Genomic DNA, 20,500 nt, shown 5'->3' on the forward strand with positions numbered 1-20,500 from the left:
GTTGCTGCGTCCACTATGAAATCTTAATGTTAGAAACTATTTTCTTTGCAAATTGCAATATAGGCTCCAACAAATAATGATGATAAAGTTTTCTTTTTTTAAGCCCGCAGCAGTGGATTAGGGCAAGACATTTTGAATAACATGAATGGACAGTAAAGAAAAATGTTACAGTACAGTATGAAAGCAGTGTGATCTATTGACGTTTTCTGCATCTTTAGGTTCAAAGATACCGAAATTTGGTACAATGGGAGTTACATAGATTCTGCTTTTCCTAGCGTTAGAGCTATATATATTCGGGGGGGGGGGTGGGACTTAATAACCTGTGTCAGACATAGCGATCAGTATATGAATCTCTGGCATAGTCGCTTTCATCATCTTCTAACATGAAGACAGGATTTCGTTTCGACCCATTGATGACGTAGGCGTGATTGAAGTCGTCTTCCTGGGCGTACCAAGCTAGCTTCAGTGTCCTTTGGAATGAGTTTCCTACGAGTTCTTCCGGCTGAGGGCTCTTCAGACGCCTCTGTGATACCTCCGTCTTGCTCTTCTCGAGGCTAATCATGGTGAGAATAACAAGACAGATTGATAACTCATAAAAGTACAGATTATCAGTCTCCCTTCACGGATCTAGGTCAATGTAGGACAGTGAAGACAAAATATTGTAATGAAGCAGATGTAACAAGATAAACATCTTGAGACGGAGAGTGGAAGATTCCGACGATATAACCACAGAAACGTTCTATAAATGAAGGAAATATAGAAAAGAGAAAGACCGTGGTTCGTTTTCGTTTGACTATCGTAATTATTATAACCACTTGTTGATTTTAACATTGGTACCTTTTACCATTTTCTTTTAACATAGTCAACTCTATAACGACTTTATATTGGCACGCTTGTATACGTTCTTGGGAGCCGAGATCCAATTGAACGATCTTGAAGAGTATCTGAGATAGCAAATCAATAATTGATTGCAAATTTTATCATCGCCCCCTAAGTTGGAATCTCTGTCACCATGGCAGTGACCCGGCAGATGCGTGTTTAGCGAGCAGTGTACTTATTAGAAATGTTGGGTAGGACTATGATACTGTGGTTGAATTAGATTTTGTGATAGTTTGTGCGTAATTCAGCGTGCCTTCATCATACTAGTACTCCATGAATGTATCCTGAAATGGATGGGTCCATTTTTAATATCGCTCAGGTTTTGCTGCAAAATATAGGCAGCAGGCTTTGTCACGTCATTGGAACATTCTGCTATCTCGAAGTGTGCATCACAACGGGAGTGCTGGGGGATATTTCATGAAGCGTTTTGTCCGACAAATTTGTCGGACAAACTTGCTCTCACCCAATCAGATGCAAGGATTTCGGTAGCTAATAACGGTTTTCCAGGAAAAAAAAACCCTTACAAAATGCTTCATGAAATCTCCAAGTGTGTATAAACCATGCTTTGTGGTAAGCATGGTGTGTACCCATGACAGAGATTAACAGCAGCCGTTGGATTATAGTCATTTTGTTTTGCAGTCTTCCACAACAAGAACTCAGTAAACTGCAACGTCTTCAGAGCTGTGCCACGAGATTACTTTACCTTCACGAAGAAAACAACACATATTACCCCAATACGTCGGTCCCTACACTGGCTCTCTGTCGGAAAAACGTATTAACTTCAAGATTCTTCTTTTTGTCTGCTGTACATTACACAAATTTGCCCCTGCCTACCTTCAAGATACTCTTCATCTTCACGAACCACCACGAAATCTCATCAAACTCCCAAAAAATTGCAGATACCTCAAAAGAGGTATAGTAGGGGGTTGTGCTTTCTCAATGTCATGGACCCAAAACTTGGGAACGACCTTCCAATATCTCTACGACAAGCACATCTTCTACTGATGCTTTCAAAAAGAACCTTAAAACGTATCTTTTTCATTTAAATTGACAATGTTATTGTTTTCACATGTCTATATGTACGTATATTGTTTTAATTATTCTTGTATCTTCTATATCTTTTATGATATTCTTCAGTTATAACGTACACTGTTCCACAGAGTCATAAGTATCTTTTATAGGTAGAACGGGCGCTTTAGAGTCTCTTATAATCATTTCGAATTTCCAATTGTGGTCGAAGATATGCCTCGAGAACTGTTTGCCATTTGTAATGGCATGCTACAGTATGTTCAGCGTAAGCACACACATATTCCTTGGTTGTCATGGGACCACCTACCTGTGATTTGCGCAGGCCTGGGCCACGGCCAGAGTGAGCGCCATCAGTAGGCAGATACTGAGCAGTCCTGCAATGACGGCCACGTACCAGTACTGCTCTAACCATGTCTGGAGAAAATAACACGAGCGCATATAATTAAATTCTCATAATGCTGAATGTTCATGCCATGTACAATCTCGTCTGAGTTTCTGCCTCTCTGTCTAGATGTATCTGTTCAATGGAATAACGTAAATACGAGAGAAAGTAATATGAAATAGAGAAGATCGAAAACAGGGGCGGATCCAGGAATTCCGTAAGAGGGGGCGCGTTTACAAAATTAAAGGGGGCGCACGCACCCCTCCTCTCATTGTTTCTTGTTATTTCTTTTGTTTCAACAAAAAAAATAAAGGGGAGGGGGTGGGCGTGCGCCGGTTGCGGTCCTCGATGGATCGGCCACTGGAAACGTTACATTCTTCATTCTTCAGGCCTTCTAAACACAGTAAGCAGATTAATAACTCTGCCATTTATTCACTTTTGTCGATATAACATGGCACGATCTAGACACTGCTTATTATTACATCCATAGTCCATACATCCACTGTGAAAGGACAAAAATGTCGAGTAGAGATGACACTGCAAACTATTCAATGATGCATTGTTCGCCTTAAGTTCATAATTGATTCCGTTAAGATAGATCAGTCCGTCGAGTCTTGTACTGGTGAAATCACATTTATGGACATGTTTCATCTAAGTGGTACGCATTAAATACTTGTAAATTATTGCTATGTCAGGCAATGCTAAGGCAAATATCAAGCAAACTTTCTAGTTGTTAAAACATTGAGTGCGTTAGATTATGATATGCACCAAATATCTGTTCGCCAATATGTCAGTTTAATAACTTATTCAGGGACAGGGCATGAACCCTGAAATACCTCGGCCCTAGCTGGGTTTTGCTCGACGACTTCCCCATAGTAAAACTCAAACGTAGTCTCGCCCTCCAAATCGTCCTCTATTGAGCTGGGCACTTCGTTTAGATCCTCCGACGTCAGGGCTGTTCCATTGACGTATACGACGAAGGTGACGCCACTTACTTCTTCACTAATAATGACAATAATATAATTGCAAAGTAAATTAGATCTCTGTCAACGGTTTTGCGTATATATATATATATATATATATGTATTCATTTATTTATTTATTTATTTATTCATTTATTTATAAGATAAAGTTGGCTCCGCCTCGTACGTGATTGATGCTGCATTTTAGTAAGTTGTGACGGAGGAAGAATGGCTGCTGGCAGACGTCCTTGCAGTGTTATGCATGATCACTTTCATTAAACTTTAATGTTCATTAAAAGACAAAGTGAAAATACTGCAACGTTTGCCAGCAGCCATTCTTTCTCCGTCAAACACACAGACATGCACACACACACACACACACACACACACACACATATATATATATATATATATATATACACTCAGCAAAAAGAAGAAAGTAAACTCTTTTTCAAGTTTAGATTTCTCATAAATTTGGCTGAAAGCTAATGTATTATATACGATATTGAAGGTAATCTAACTGGCTATCTACCTGGTAGGTCAACAAAAAGGGAAACTTTACGCATGAGTGAACTCCTTCGTTTTTCTCTTCCAGGGCACAAAAGTAAAAATTGCAAAACTGAACCAGTTGTCATTCATGCGTATGTGCTCTTCCATAGAACAATAACAACAAACAACAAATTTCACACAAAAAGAAACATGAATTAAATTGCAAAAAATAAACCTTTGATCTGTATGATATCTCTAAAGCCCAAAAGATAAATGAAAGCTAAAAATGATTGAGGAAAATAAAGCATCTTATGTCAAATCTAAATTCAAATAAAATTAGGGAAGAAGTAAAAAATTAACAAAAATGGTATAAATTTGAGGGTTTTTTTTTTGAAATTAGGAAATTGTAAATAATGTTTGGTTCTTGAAATTGTCACATGGATTTTAAATCACTAGATTGAAAAAAAAAATAAAGAAATTCTGCTCATTTAATCATCTTTATGCTTGTCATCCCTTTGTCATCTGAAGTTTGACTTGACAAAATACTCTTATTTTTCCACTTTAGTTTCCCACTTTGTTTTTCTTAGGGGTTATAAAGAGATAAAGAGAACAAAAACTTATTTTCCTATGTCATTCATGTCTCTCAATGTGTTCAACTGGTCTTTTGTTGTCAATGCTATCGTGAAGGGCATTTGCAAATGAAAGAGGACATGTCACTTTTTGCAATTTTTAATTTTGTGCCTTGGAGGACAAAAACGAATGTGCTCACTCATGCGTAAAGTTTTGTATTTAATCAACCTATTAACTTAATAGCCAATTAAATTACCTTTAATATGGTATATAGTAAACTGATTTTCATAAAAATCTTCTATGAAAAATATGACCTCGAAAAAGTGTTTTTTGCTGAGTGTATATGTATATATATATATATAACATATATATATATATACATAATCTGAGAAAGAAGCTCTCTAGGACACTACTAGTTCCTTCATAATTTCTTTACTCTAACAAATCAAACTTATTACAGTCAACAACTTGAATAGATACTAGCTAGTTTGAAGAGCAATGTCCTGTTGGGATAATTGTTTTCGTCCAAAAAAACACACACACACAAAAACACACATTTACTGCACATTCTGAAAACAATTGCTTCAGATTCTATTATGTTTTGTAACCACCTGCAATTTGCAGAATTGCAAAGGCAAGACTACAATTTTTTGTAATACATAAGATATTAATTTAGTTCTCGTATTCAGATTGGCAATATCACGCTGTAAATAGAGTTAGATTGTCAATGTTATATGACTATTATTTTTTCTAACTGCAATGCAGGAAATATTCACTTTTATTCGTATATATTTCTCTAGTGTTATGTATATGTCTAAAGATTTCACATGAATTTAGAAATGGGGGGGGGGGTAAGTTTGATCTGAAGCAATGACAAAGTCAGTAAAAGCTTACCCTGTATCTGGAGTGAAATAATCCGATGTTTGAGCAACCATAACTTCGACGTCCTCCCCATACACGTCAGCTAAAACATCTTCCATTTCCTCCTCAAATTTGTCCTGATCGATGTCGGAGCCAAACACAAACATACTGATGGAATTTCCTTCAAGATCTGTGATTGGATTCAGACATGATGACAAGTCAGAGGTGTGGTTTGATTCACTTTAAGAAAATCACTCCAATTGACATGGATTTTTGTTTATCATGACCTTATTTAGGAGATGTGATGAGCCCTATTGATGTATAACGTAGACGGATATCAGCTCAGAGTTTCAAGCTGTATTTTGAAAATAAACATTGACAATGTAATTACAAGAAATAGATCACGACTGGACTGTACCAATATTGGAGGTGGAATCCCGAATGATTTGCCGAGCCTGTACATATGAACCACATTCAATTTATTTTCTTTCACAATAGTAAATTCGACATGGTCGACATTCACTCTAATATTACAAAGTGATGCTAACGACAATAGGGGGGAGGGGGGAATGACATGTGATCCTTTTCGACGTATGCACAACGATGGGAAAATCCGTCATAAGTTAAAACCACATTATCGTTTCTATAACTAAATGTTCAAACTGTCTTCCGGTACTCTACAGTATGTCTCCCCCCCCCCCCCCGAAAAAAAATACAATCAAATTTTTGCATTGATAACTATCAATATGATCAAACTGTCTCAATGCTACTTCAGGGTCTTAAGATATAATATTTTAGCTATATTTTACAGAAAACCTCGTTCAATTTGGTTAAGGGGTTGCAGAGAAATGAGGATTGTTGTAAAGCATGTCATGGGCCAGATTCTTCCAAGTTTAGCACTTGGATGCTCTTGGAACTGCATAATGTGTGAAGACAATTAACGGAACTTGGAGGGAAGGGATTCCTGACATGCTCTACAAAATCCCCCATTTCTTTTTGACCACTGAAGCAAATCGAATGGGGTTTTCTGTAAGATGTGTGTAATGAGTTATTGTTTCATACCCTGAAATTGTATTTGGATTGATTTTCTGTCTTTAAAGTTATCATTGCAAAGGTTGCCGTTGTATTTTGTTTTTTTTTTTTGGGGGGGGGGGGGGGAGGACATACGGTATAATACATTCATGCCAGCAACGTGCTTACCGAGTTCACACACAAAACCACCATAGTTGTCGACGCAGCGGCACTGCCAAGTTCCGGAGAGGTCGCTTTCGCACTCCCCGCCATTCTGGCATGGGTTAGACAAGCAGGGATCGGCTACTGCGCAAGTCTCTCCAATATATCCGGCGAAGCATTGGCATCTAAGATTGTTCAAAGGTGTAAGATTTGTGAAAATATCTATAAACACACACAAATACACACAAAGTCACACATGCATACACCAATATGGGTGATTATGTATGATCTCATAGTACATATGTATATATGATTGTATTTATGTATGTGTATGTATGAGTTTCAGGGAATACCGTAAATGAAAGTACATATACCCTAGCTACGGTTGTCAGCCGTCAGACACATATCACAGAATCAAGTAGAATTCCGACCTTTCAACAACAACAACAACAACAACAAAGAGTTTACTCAACCTGGAGGTTATTCCTATTTACTTGTGCAACAATGTGCATTAGTCATACACTATGGAAATGGTGAGGTGACATGAAACAATTACAACCGTTAAAAGTTGTTACCTTTTACTTTCGATATCATCGATTTTTACTGAACAATTCAATTGCATCCTTACTTTAATCTTTATAAATTTTTCATCACCTTCCAAGCCTAATCAATGAACTTCTCATTTTGTTCTATGTTAAAAATGCACTAATGATTAATGATTAGCTGTATAAGAATTATGGATGTCATTCTATTCGATGAGGAAGGCCCTAAAAATGTTTGTGACATTACGTCTACTGATTACATGTTTATATTGACTGACTTCATTCAACACACCTGAATGCATCTGTTCCGATGGAATCACAATCCCCGTTTTCACATGGTGACGAAACGCAGGGATTTGTAACGACCTCGCAGTTCGTCCCAGCAAACCCGTCAAGACAGGTGCATTCGTACGACCCGTCGGTGTTCAAGCAGACTGCATTAGCTGGACAGGACTCTTCCAGTTCGCACTCGTCAATGTCATTCGAACAGTCAATTCCAGAGCGCCCAGAGGGACAACTGCATCTGTACTCATCCGGCAAATCGATGCAAGTTCCGCCATTGGTACAGGGACTGCTCAAACACTCGTCGATGTCGACCCCGCAGCGTTCTCCTTCAAATCCCACCGGACATTCGCAAAAATACCCATCAGTTGCATCAAGACACGTTGCTCCATTAAAACAGGGATTGCTCAAACAATTCGAAACTTGGTTTTCGCAAACGGTACCCTCGAAACCATCAGCACAAACACAAGAGAACACGCCTATGGAATCGACACAGGTAGCACCGTTCAAACAAGGCGCACTTGCACATTCTAAGATTTCAAGTTCACAAGTACTTCCTTCGAACCCGATCGAGCAGTTGCAAATATAGTATCCAATCAAGTCAATACAGGTAGCCCTATTTTGACAAGGGTTACTACTGCATTCGAAAATCTCATTTTCACAGTTAACTCCTTCATACCCAGGCGAACAGACACAAGAATATGAGTCGACAAAATCAATGCAAGTAGCCCCATTTTGACAAGGATTACTACTGCATTCCAAAGTCTCATTTTCACAGTTTACTCCTTCATACCCAGCTGAACAGATACAAGAATATGAGTCGACAAGATCAATGCAAGTAGCCCCATTTTGACAAGGATTACTACTGCATTCCAAAGTCTCATTTTCACAGTTTACTCCTTCATACCCAGCTGAACAGATACAAGAATATGAGTCGACAAGATCAATGCAAGTAGCCCCATTTCGACAAGGATTACTACTGCATTCCAAAGTCTCATTTTCACAGTTTACTCCTTCATACCCAGCCGAACAGATACAAGAATATGAGTCGACAAGATCAATGCAAGTAGCCCCATTTCGACAAGGATTACTACTGCATTCCAAAGTCTCATTTTCACAGTTTACTCCTTCATACCCATTCAAACAGATACAAGAATATGAGTCGACCAGATCAATGCAAGTAGCCCCATTTTGACAAGGATTACTACCGCATTCCAAAGTCTCATTTTCACAATATACTCCTTCATACCCAGGCGAACAGACACAAGAATATGAGTCGACAAGATCGATGCAAGTAGCCCCATTTTGGCAAGGATTACTACCGCATTCCAAAGTCTCATTTTCACAATTCACTCCTTCATACCCAGGTGAACAGACACAAGAATAAGAGTCAATTTCATCCATGCAAGTACCCCCATTTTGACAAGGATTACTACTGCATTCCAAAGTTTCATTTCCACAATTCACTCCTTCATACCCAGGTGAACAGACACAAGAATAAGAGTCAATTTCATCCATGCAAGTACCCCCATTTTGACAAGGATTACTACTGCATTCCAAAGTCTCATTTTCACAGTTTAATCCTTCATACCCAGGTGAACAGACACAAGAATAAGAGTCAATTTCATCCATGCAAGTACCCCCATTTTGACAAGGATTACTACTGCATTCCAAAGTCTCATTTTCACAGTTTAATCCTTCATACCCAGGTGAACAGACACAAGAATAAGAATCAATTTGATCCATGCAAGTAGCTCCATTTTGACAAGGATTACTACTGCATTCCAAAGTCTCATTTTCACAGTTTACTCCTTCATACCCAGCCGAACAGATACAAGAATATGAGTCGACAAGATCAATGCAAGTAGCCCCATTTTGACAAGGATTACTACTGCATTCCAAAGTCTCATTTTCGCAGTTTACTCCTTCATACCCAGCCGAACAGACACAAGAATATGAGTCGACAAGATCAATGCAAGTAGCCCCATTTTGACAAGGATTACTACTGCATTCCAAAGAGTCATTTTCACAATTCACTCCTTCATACCCAGCCGAACAGATACAAGAATATGAGTCGACAAGATCAATGCAAGTAGCCCCATTTTGACAAGGATTACTACTGCATTCCAAAGTCTCATTTTCACAGTTTACTCCTGTATACCCTGCCGAACAGATACAAGAATATGAGTCGACCAGATCAATGCAAGTAGCCCCATTTTGACAAGGATTGCTACTGCATTCCAAAGTCTCATTTTCACAGTTTACTCCTTCATACCCACTCAAACAGACACAAGAATATGAATTAATCAGGTCAAGGCAAGTAGCCCCATTTTGACAAGGATTACTACTGCATTCCAAAGTCTCATTTTCACAATTCACTCCTTCATACCCAGCCGAACAGACACAAGAATATGAGTCGACAAGATCAATGCAAGTAGCCCCATTTTGACAAGGATTGCTACTGCATTCCAAAGTCTCATTTTCACAGTTTACTCCTTCATACCCACTCAAACAGACACAAGAATATGAATTAATCAGGTCAATGCAAGTAGCCCCATTTTGACAAGGATTACTACTGCATTCCAAAGTCTCATTTTCACAATTCACTCCTTCATACCCAGGTGAACAGACACAAGAATAAGAGTCAATTTCATCCATGCAAGTACCCCCATTTTGACAAGGATTACTACTGCATTCCAAAGTTTCATTTCCACAATTCACTCCTTCATACCCAGGTGAACAGACACAAGAATAAGAGTCAATTTCTTCCATGCAAGTACCCCCATTTTGACAAGGATTACTACTGCATTCCAAAGTCTCATTTTCACAGTTTACTCCTTCATACCCAGCCGAACAGATACAAGAATATGAGTCGACAAGATCAATGCAAGTAGCCCCATTTTGACAAGGATTGCTACTGCATTCCAAAGTCTCATTTTCACAGTTTACTCCTTCATACCCACTCAAACAGACACAAGAATATGAATTAATCAGGTCAAGGCAAGTAGCCCCATTTTGACAAGGATTACTACTGCATTCTAAAGTCTCATTTTCACAATTCACTCCTTCATACCCAGCCGAACAGACACAAGAATATGAGTCGACAAGATCAATGCAAGTAGCCCCATTTTGACAAGGATTACTACTGCATTCCAAAGTCTCATTTTTACAGTTCACTCCTTCATACCCAGCCGAACAGATACAAGAATATGAGTCGACAAGATCAATGCAAGTAGCCCCATTTTGACAAGGATTACTACTGCATTCCAAAGTCTCATTTTCACAATTCACTCCTTCATACCCAGCCGAACAGACACAAGAATATGAGTCAACCAGATCAATGCAAGTAGCCCCATTTTGACAAGGATTACTACTGCATTCCAAGGTCTCATTTTCGCAGTTTACTCCTTCATACCCAGCCGAACAGATACAAGAATAGAAGTCGACAAGATCAATGCAAGTAGCCCCATTTTGACAAGGATTACTACTGCATTCCAAGGTCTCATTTTCGCAGTTTAATCCTTCATACCCAGCCGAACAGATACAAGAATATGAGTCGACCAGATCAATGCAAGTAGCTCCATTTTGACAAGGATTACTACTGCATTCCAAAGTCTCATTTTCGCAGTTTACTCCTTCATACCCAGCCGAACAGACACAAGAATATGAGTCGACAAGATCAATGCAAGTAGCCCCATTTTGACAAGGATTACTACTGCATTCCAAAGTCTCATTTTCGCAGTTTACTCCTTCATACCCAGCCGAACAGACACAAGAATGTGAGTCGACAAGATCAATGCAAGTAGCCCCATTTTGACAAGGATTACTACTGCATTCCAAAGTCTCATTTTCACAGTTTACTCCTTCATACCCACTCAAACAGACACAAGAATATGAGTTAATCAGGTCAATGCAAGTAGCCCCATTTTGACAAGGATTACTACTGCATTCCAAAGTCTCATTTTCACAATTCACTCCTTCATACCCAGCCGAACAGATACAAGAATATGAGTCGACCAGATCAATGCAAGTAGCCCCATTTTGACAAGGATTACTACTGCATTCCAAAGTCTCATTTTCGCAGTTTACTCCTTCATACCCAGTCGAACAGACACAAGAATATGAGTCGACAAGATCAATGCAAGTAGCCATATTTTGACAAGGATTACTTCTGCATTGCAAAGTCTCATTTTCGCAGTTTACTCCTTCATACCCAGCCGAACAGACACAAGAATATGAGTCGACAAGATCAATGCAAGTAGCCCCATTTTGACAAGGATTACTACTGCATTCCAATGTCTCATTTTCACAATTCACTCCTTCATACCCAGCCGAACAGATACAAGAATATGAGTCGACAAGATCAATGCAAGTAGCCCCATTTTGACAAGGATTACTACTGCATTCCAAAGTCTCATTTTCGCAGTTTACTCCTTCATACCCAGTCGAACAGACACAATAATATGAGTCGACAAGATCAATGCAAGTAGCCCCATTTTGACAAGGATTACTACTGCATTCCAAATTCTCATTTTCACAGTTTACTCCTTCATACCCAGCCGAACAGATACAAGAATATGAGTCGACAAGATCAATGCAAGTAGCCCCATTTTGACAAGGATTACTACTGCATTCCAAAGTCTCATTTTCACAGTTTACTCCTTCATACCCACTCAAACAGGCACAAGAATATGAGTTAATCAGGTCAATGCAAGTAGCCCCATTTTGACAAGGATTACTACTGCATTCCAAAGTCTCATTTTCACAATTTACTCCTTCATACCCACTCAAACAGGCACAAGAATATGAGTTAATCAGGTCAATGCAAGTAGCCCCATTTTGACAAGGATTACTACTGCATTCCAAAGTCTCATTTTCACAATTTACTCCTTCATACCCTGCCGAACATGTACAAGAATATGAGTCGACAAGATCAATGCAAGTAGCCCCATTTTGACAAGGATTACTACTGCATTCCAAAGTCTCATTTTCACAGTTTACTCCTTCATACCCATTCAAACAGGCACAAGAATATGAGTTAATCAGGTCAACGCAAGTAGCCCCATTTTGACAAGGATTACTACTGCATTCGAAAATCTCATTTTCACAATTCACTCCTTCATACCCTGCCGAACATGCACAAGAATATGAGTCGACAAGATCAATGCAAGTAGCCCCATTTTGACAAGGATTACTACTGCATTCCAAAGTCTCATTTTCACAGTTTACTCCTTCATACCCAGCCGAACAGATACAAGAATATGAGTCGACATGATCAATGCAAGTAGCCCCATTTTGACAAGGATTACTACTGCATTCCAAAGTCTCATTTTCACAGTTTAATCCTTCATACCCAGCCGAACAGATACAAGAATATGAGTCGACTAGGTCAATGCAAGTAGCCCCATTTTGACAAGGATTACTACTGCATTCCAAAGTCTCATTTTCACAGTTTAATCCTTCATACCCAGCCGAACAGATACAAGAATAGAAGTCGACAAGATCGATGCAAGTAGCCCCATTTTGACAAGGATTACTACTGCATTCCAAAGTCTCATTTTCACAGTTTACTCCTTCATACCCACTCAAACAGACACAAGAATATGAGTTAATCAGGTCAATGCAAGTAGCCCCATTTTGACAAGGATTACTACTGCATTCCAAAGTCTCATTTCCACAATTTACTCCTTCATACCCTGCCGAACATGTACAAGAATATGAGTCGACAAGATCAATGCAAGTAGCCCCATTTTGACAAGGATTACTACTGCATTCCAAAGTCTCATTTTCACAGTTTACTCCTTCATACCCATTCAAACAGGCACAAGAATATGAGTTAATCAGGTCAACGCAAGTAGCCCCATTTTGACAAGGATTACTACTGCATTCCAAAGTCTCATTTTCACAGTTTAATCCTTCATACCCACTCAAACAGACACAAGAATATGAGTTAATCAGGTCAATGCAAGTAGCCCCATTTTGACAAGGATTACTACTGCATTCCAAAGTCTCATTTTCACAATTCACTCCTTCATACCCAGGTGAACAGACACAAGAATATGAGTCGACCAGATCAATGCAAGTAGCCCCATTTTGACAAGGATTACTACTGCATTCCAAAGTCTCATTTTCACAGTTTACTCCTTCATACCCAGCCGAACAGATACAAGAATATGAGTCGACCAGATCAATGCAAGTAGCCCCATTTTGACAAGGATTGCTACTGCATTCCAAAGTCTCACTTTCACAGTTTACTCCTTCATACCCAGCCGAACAGACACAAGAATATGAGTCGACATGATCAATGCAAGTAGCCCCATTTTGACAAGGATTGCTACTGCATTCCAAAGTCTCATTTTCACAGTTTACTCCTTCATACCCAGCCGAACAGATACAAGAATATGAGTCGACAAGATCAATGCAAGTAGCCCCATTTTGACAAGGATTACTACTGCATTCCAAAGTCTCATTTTCACAGTTTACTCCTTCATACCCAGCCGAACAGACACAAGAATATGAGTCGACTAGGTCAATGCAAGTAGCCCCATTTTGACAAGGATTACTACTGCATTCCAAGGTCTCATTTTCACAGTTTACTCCTTCATACCCACTCAAACAGACACAAGAATATGAGTTAATCAGGTCAGTGCAAGTAGCCCCATTTCGACAGGGTGAACTCAAACATTCATCAATTTCTACTCCGCAAAAAGTCCCATTGTAGCCGTTACTGCAATTGCACAGAAAATCGTCGAAGAGGTCCTGACAGACACCGCCATTTTGACACGTCACGTCATCACAGTTATCTATTAGAATGTTACAGTCACTCCCTTCGTATTCTGGATAGCAGATCTTCTGGCCCGTTGTCTCGTTGCAGGAGTAATGTCCTGATTCATCGTTCCGTGATTGACAGAAGACTAGACATTCCTCACCGTAGAAATATTGGCTGCAGTACACGGTGTACAAAATGTTCAGACTTGGTGCGACATGACGTGAAAAGGAAAGAGAAAACGATATGTATTGTTTCTGCATCAAATTACGTGTGATCAGATAATTTTCGTGACATCGCTATCCAATTCATCTTGACTATTATAAAGCACTGTTCTTAGCACAGTGATGATCAATCTTCTCTACATGATCTGCTGTATACTACGCGGGCGTTGGTTCCATTGTGAGTATACTTTCTATCTTCTGGACTGACTGAAGTTGACTCATGCTAAGAGGAGGAATGTTCGTATTGACTCGATCTTAACCCGAAATCCACCTCCCTGCTTTGATGGTGTTCAATGCACATGTGATGCATGACGAGGTTACACGAAAAACTGAGCAAACTCTACAGGATAAAAGCTGCGTTTACAGCGTGTTCCCGGCGGCCACGGCAGCTCTGTTTGCCCGAAACGTAGTGCGCCGTGGGTATAGATGAGGCATTCTCCTGTTTTGCCCTTTTCGTATTCTATTCTTGTTCGTTCCAGTCCTCTCCCCAGTGAACATATAGCTACCAGGCGCTGTTCTCACGGCGTCTGGTCAGGCTAGAGTATCAATATTTTGATGCCGTCGTGCCGTCGTGTATTGTTGCGCTCACCCCGTTTTATTACGGCATATACAATGTTCGTCATTAGCATTGGGACTGCCGTGGTATTTTTTTTTTTGACAGTTCAAAGATCTGACACGGCACCGACGGCGATCACGGCCTGTTACGTTTGCTTATCCCGTCTCACCGCGTTGTTTTACGTCCATCCCGTTTTGTCCACGGTGGCCTGAAAAGTGCATGACTGCCGTGGCCGCCAGGAACATGGTGTGAACGCAGTATCAGATGTACAAAGCATGGAAATGAAGCACCCTCATTCACAACTTCGCAAACCTCCTGTAGCTGATTTTTTTTTTTCCTTCAAACTTCTATCTGTATCTCCTTAAAGAGCTATGTTTGGTGTAAGAGATTGTGTGGAACTCACGTGGTGGGAGACAAAAACTGACCAGTCCTCAAGCCTTGCAGGTTTTCAGCGGTCGGGACACTTGGCTTCTCAGATATTAAGTGATCATATGTATCTATCAATTCCGAGTCAATCAGGGCGTCGTCACTGTCAAAAACCTGGATGTCAAGTCTAATACCGGGTGTCTACATCAACGGAAGAATTATCAATACAAAAATCTTCATGTGAATGACTAAAGATTTCCAAACATATTATCATCAATCAATCATTTCGTTCAAAACAACACCTTTCAAATGACCGTTTTATCTGCTTAAGTAAGAATACATACATCCGTAAAGAGGAGGCGCCTTTACAAAATTAAAGGGGGGACACACGCCCCTCCCCCAATTTTATCTTTTAATTTCTTTTGTTTTCACAAAAAAAAATAAAGAGGGGGCGCGCGCCCGGTGGCCCCCTCTCTCTGGTTCCGTCACTGCATCCGCAACTATTAAAGATATTTTGAAAAGATAGCACTGTGCATGTTGTGTGCATAGTGCACAAGATGATAATGCAAACGATAAGGGAAAAGTAACATGAATAAAACAGTTGGTTTCAAATTAATGAAATTCTTGCGTCGAGATGATATTCTATGCAACTGATTAACAATTTGCACTATATTGACGTAAATGAGTGCGGAAGTAATCGGTGTTTAGTAGTACCCATGATAAAGAAATCATGGACACATTACAACTTGAGCAGGATTCGAACCTACGACCTTCTATACTACTATCAACACTGATTGTTTCTGCGCTTATTTACGTCGATATAGGGAATTTGTCAGTCAATTGCAGTGGGTGGTTTTCAGTTACTTTGTTTGGTTGGGTTTTTTTTTTTGTTTTTTTTTTTTGCTGTCACTTGTTGCTGCTCTTGTGCAATTTGTTGTCGGTGATTGCGGATGTTGACATTGGAAGATGAATCTGAACGTTCAACAAGAAATGTAAAAAGCAGCTAAATCTCCACTTTGACATGTATTAAAGGCATGCAGACTGAGCGAAATATTATGTTTTGTAAAGAAATATCGTTTAGCCGAAAGGGCTGGTCTCATTGACATTTCAACACCATGAAACGAACGCGTCCAGCCACCAAATGAAGTTCGTTTTGGAAAGAAAATTACTCTTAACTGAATCAACTGCATCTGAGAAGAGCTTATTGAACCGGCATACCTTATACTTATTAAATCTGACCACAACTAATATCACCAACTCTCCATCTCACAACAATTATCATGAAAAGAGAATAATACAAATGAAGCAGATAGATAGTGTAGAGATGACGCTTTAGAAGTTAGAACTTTGCTAAAAGTATAGGAGAAAGCTGTACTTACAGGCCATTGATCCAAAATTATGAGCATTGGGTTTCGTAATGAGCCAATTGTCTCTTCAAATATTATCTCATCCGTGTCTTGCTGTACTTCTCCAGTATAGTTGTTAAAATATTTACAAGATGAAGCGCTGCAAATAGAAGGCAAGTGTATATCGTTTTTCAGTGACACATAGTATACAACAAACCCGTATAAGAGGATGGGTCGTCAAAGGCAAATACTTGCCCTCTTCTTCCAATAATTGCTATACGATAATGTCTACCTTGAATCTCTTTACAACAACAACAACAATAACAATAACAACAACGACGTCGACGACCCCCCCCCCCCCAAAAAAAAATAAAAAATAAAAAATAAACAGATCACGGCGGCATCTTGTCATAGGCCTACATGAAAACTATTATCAACATTCTATTAGTAATATGAAGTTCCGTTAATAGTATTTATACAGTGTACCACAAGTTGGCTCATATGCACGGAACGGACTGCATGTATATAGCATCATAACTGTAACTGTCATTTGCGTAAATTTGATTTCATGTCTGGATTCTTTTGTGGGAACGAGCAATCTGCTCTTGACACAAAATCTACTCGTGAAAGATTGAGAAGCAGTGATACCGGCATTTATAAACTAGCAAGCAAGCTGCTGACCATACTGCCATAAGCGGCTGAAAATACTCAAAATGTAAAAATGCGCCATGACGTGACCACATGAGTAGGGTGGGATTTCACGGAGCACGCGAACGATTTGCGAAGGATGCGAATGACAAAATCCAACATTCGGAAAAGTTTTTCTCCGAATGTGTTCCGACAATAAAGCCGAAAACTATTCTTGCGCAATTTGTGCGAAGTTTCCACGACGTATGTGCGAATGTCGTGTGTATCATTGCTAAAGTACAGCATGTTACGTACACGGAGAACACGCGACGGAAATGCGAACAACGAAAAATTTTCAATAATCATGGGAGAAAATGTACCCAAGGAGAGGTGGAAGCTGTCTTGAGTTGATTTTTTTTTCTTTCCTCTATTTCTCCTTTCTTGTTCTCTCATTTTTCTATCGTGTGCTTGCCTACATTTTTTTTTTCCTAGGACCTATCTCCACTAGTAAAGCATTTGATTTTTTTTCAGTTCCTCCAACACATAATCTCTATAGTTCAAATAAAATTTTGCATACTTTAGATTAACATTAAGTATATTCTGCGATTTTTTGTATATCAAACATTTCTTTCTCTTTGTTAGTCTTTAATTTCTTTTGTTACTGTAGTTTTTAATAATTGTTTGATGTTTAGATGTATGCTAAGATTTTTATTTGTAGGAAACGTATAGGTCATACATCCCCCAAACGTGCGCTAAACGTTCGCGAGAATGTCTCAAAAGGTACGCGAACAGTTTGCGATTACGTCGTAAAATGATCGGAAAAACTTCGCAGATTTCGCGTAACATACGCGAGACATTCTCCAAAGTTTCGGAGTCTGTTTGGGGTTTCACGAACATTTTGCGAACATCGCGCGTGTCTTGCGAAGGTCTTGCGCATATGACGAGGCTTTAAAGACACTTTCGAGAACAATTCACGAGCAAATCACAACCAAGTGTGCGGAAAAGGTTCGCAAAATATTTCAAACTTTTTTGAAATTCTCACCGAAGTAAACACGACATTCGCGAACAATTGACGACGCTTCCGAACCCTCACGTTCGTTTGGCGATCTTTTGCAGACTAAAATACGAATGCTGGATTTTACCATTCGCGTCCTTCGCAAATCGTTCGCGTGCTCCGTGAAATCCCACCCTCTCTATGAGACACAGTGACGCTTTCAGTGTTGGTACTATAGTTGTAGAGGTCGTAGCATTAATAAACTTGGCAAGACGATAACGATAATACATTCCATTTATATCGCTCTAAATACTAGTATGTAAATTTTGACTAAAGTGTAAATATCCTATACTATTAGCATAAGAAAGTAAAATTGTCCCTTTAATTCCATGAATTACTCTTATACAATGCCGTCAGAGCAGAATTAGCGGAACAAAGTAGTGAACGTCTTCTAGCTGTAAGCAATCAAATTATTTCAAGGAAAATTTAGGGTAGAAATATCTAATAATGGCATAACAACACTTAAATAAGAATTGCAACGTTCAACTAAAGCACGTGGCTGCTCACTCGTCGTCGACGCAGATGTCGAATCCGGGGTCGCAGCCACGAATCCTACAATTCCCAGAGAGCCGGAGATCACAGCAGTCTCCGTTCTCTTTCTGCGAATCCCCGCTGTACGATACAAATTGAAGTTCGAAGACCGATGTTGCCAATGTGGTAGAAGTGGGTGATGTCTGATAAGAAGAAAAAAAGATATGCCCATACACAACGATTGAGGTGAAATTCTTCACCATATTCAAGTTGTCTTTGATGATTTGATGACATAAGGTATACATCAAACAAACAGCATAAAAGAGGACATTTTGTTATGTGTACTGACTAAGAAAAATTATCAGATTTCTTTCATCGAACAATAATTGTATTCCCCGTTGTACAGAGATGTTTTCTCATTGTTCACTCGTCGGAAGCAAAATTTGTTGCTTCCTGCCACCAACCGAAGTAGTTGTACCGAATCGCAGTCTGATGCATCCGACTTGTGTTGTGGACATTCTGGTCCGTCTCAGACATGTCAGGCGGTGATCCGATGAGGCAAGAGCGTCCGATGAGTATCACGCACAACATGTCTGATAGTCCACCAACACAGATCGGATTCATCGGACATGCGATCCGATATACTTCGATTGGTAGCCGGAAGCATCAAACATTGCTTCCGACTAGTGACCGATGAGAAAAATCTTTGTGGAATGGAGGTAAAAACGTGTTATTCCACGTATTACTCAAGCATTGTCAAGTAAGAATTTATCAGCGGAGACAATCACTGAGGGTCAGAAGAACAAAGAGAGCACAAGAAAAATAGCCAAACTGGAGAAAACAATCCTATCTCCATAAGTCATACCTCACGAATCGACAATATCTGAATTAATCACTTAAACGAAGTAAAGAATTGACCTGCAGAAGACAAGGGTTTGTAAGAGATCATGTTTTAACCTGTTAACGGAGGAATTGGAGAGGGGAAAGGTAGGGGGTGATGTTCGTTATTCCGATGGTCCGTTATTCTGAAACATATAATTTCCGCATACTTCGATGTTCATCAGTCCGCAAATTAAACAGAGCTCGCTCATCCGAACATTCGTGGCAGTATGGCAAAAGTTCGTTATTCCGAAGGTTTGAATTAGTCGGAAAATTAAATAAGTTTCATTATTCTGATGATTCGTTTATTCGAAAAAATAAGGACCATTATTCCGAAAGTTCATTAAGCCGAACATGGAAAAAGGTGCGTATTAGTAAACCTTCTTACTAACCTCATGTTTTCGGATTAACGATCCTTCGGAATAACGAACCATGGATATAACAAAGCTTTGGAGTAACGAACTTTACCCATCATCCCACCCTATAGTGAGACTGCACCCAATCTTTGGCGGGTAATATCATATTCATTAGAATTACAATACCGTATTTTTTCACCAAATGAAGATTACGTCATTTTCGGAATCTGACCATATTTCATTTACGGTTTAACGAACTTTTTTTTTCATCTCCGGATTATAATAACGAACCTTCGGAATAACAGACCTTATTTCTTTTTCGGATTATCGAATTTTCCAAAAAACAAAACAAAAACAAACAAACCTTAGACTGGAATAACGGAATACACAAGTAGAAGTGTGGGACATGGAAAATTTCCTCCCATGTTTGTTTGGTAATCATTAAAAGATAAACAAATGTGCAGAACATTTAAGCCAGTAATATTTTTTTTTGTACATGAAACAATTGATTTACGACTTATGCCGTATATATTTTTTGCTACCATTGCAAAGTGTGCACTGCTACCTTATGACATAATTGTCAGGACGTACATTATTGCTTCTTGCACTTCACGGCTTAAACTGCTGTATTACATTTTGATTATTGGAAATAAAGTATAATTGATTTGAAAATTACATTGCAATTG

The 20,500-nt window shown here is 39.3% G+C and overlaps 1 protein-coding gene across 1 annotated transcript; it reads right to left on the bottom strand.

The window, feature by feature from the left end:
* Positions 1 to 325: 325 nt before the first annotated feature.
* Positions 326 to 19,170, bottom strand: LOC139722584 (uncharacterized). Its single transcript, XM_071633886.1, has 9 exons — positions 19,044 to 19,170; positions 15,992 to 16,053; positions 15,119 to 15,282; positions 7,180 to 14,112; positions 6,373 to 6,530; positions 5,206 to 5,362; positions 3,127 to 3,292; positions 2,216 to 2,322; positions 326 to 554 (listed from the first exon to the last, which is right to left on the bottom strand). Exons 1-9 carry the CDS (start codon positions 19,168 to 19,170, stop codon positions 326 to 328), a joined length of 8,103 nt encoding a protein of 2,700 aa, XP_071489987.1.
* Positions 19,171 to 20,500: the final 1,330 nt, after the last annotated feature.

This window comes from Diadema antillarum, unplaced genomic scaffold, assembly GCF_040938485.1.
Source record: "Diadema antillarum isolate AM-2024a unplaced genomic scaffold, OU_Dant_1.0 scf00000167, whole genome shotgun sequence".
Taxonomy (NCBI): domain Eukaryota; kingdom Metazoa; phylum Echinodermata; class Echinoidea; order Diadematoida; family Diadematidae; genus Diadema; species Diadema antillarum.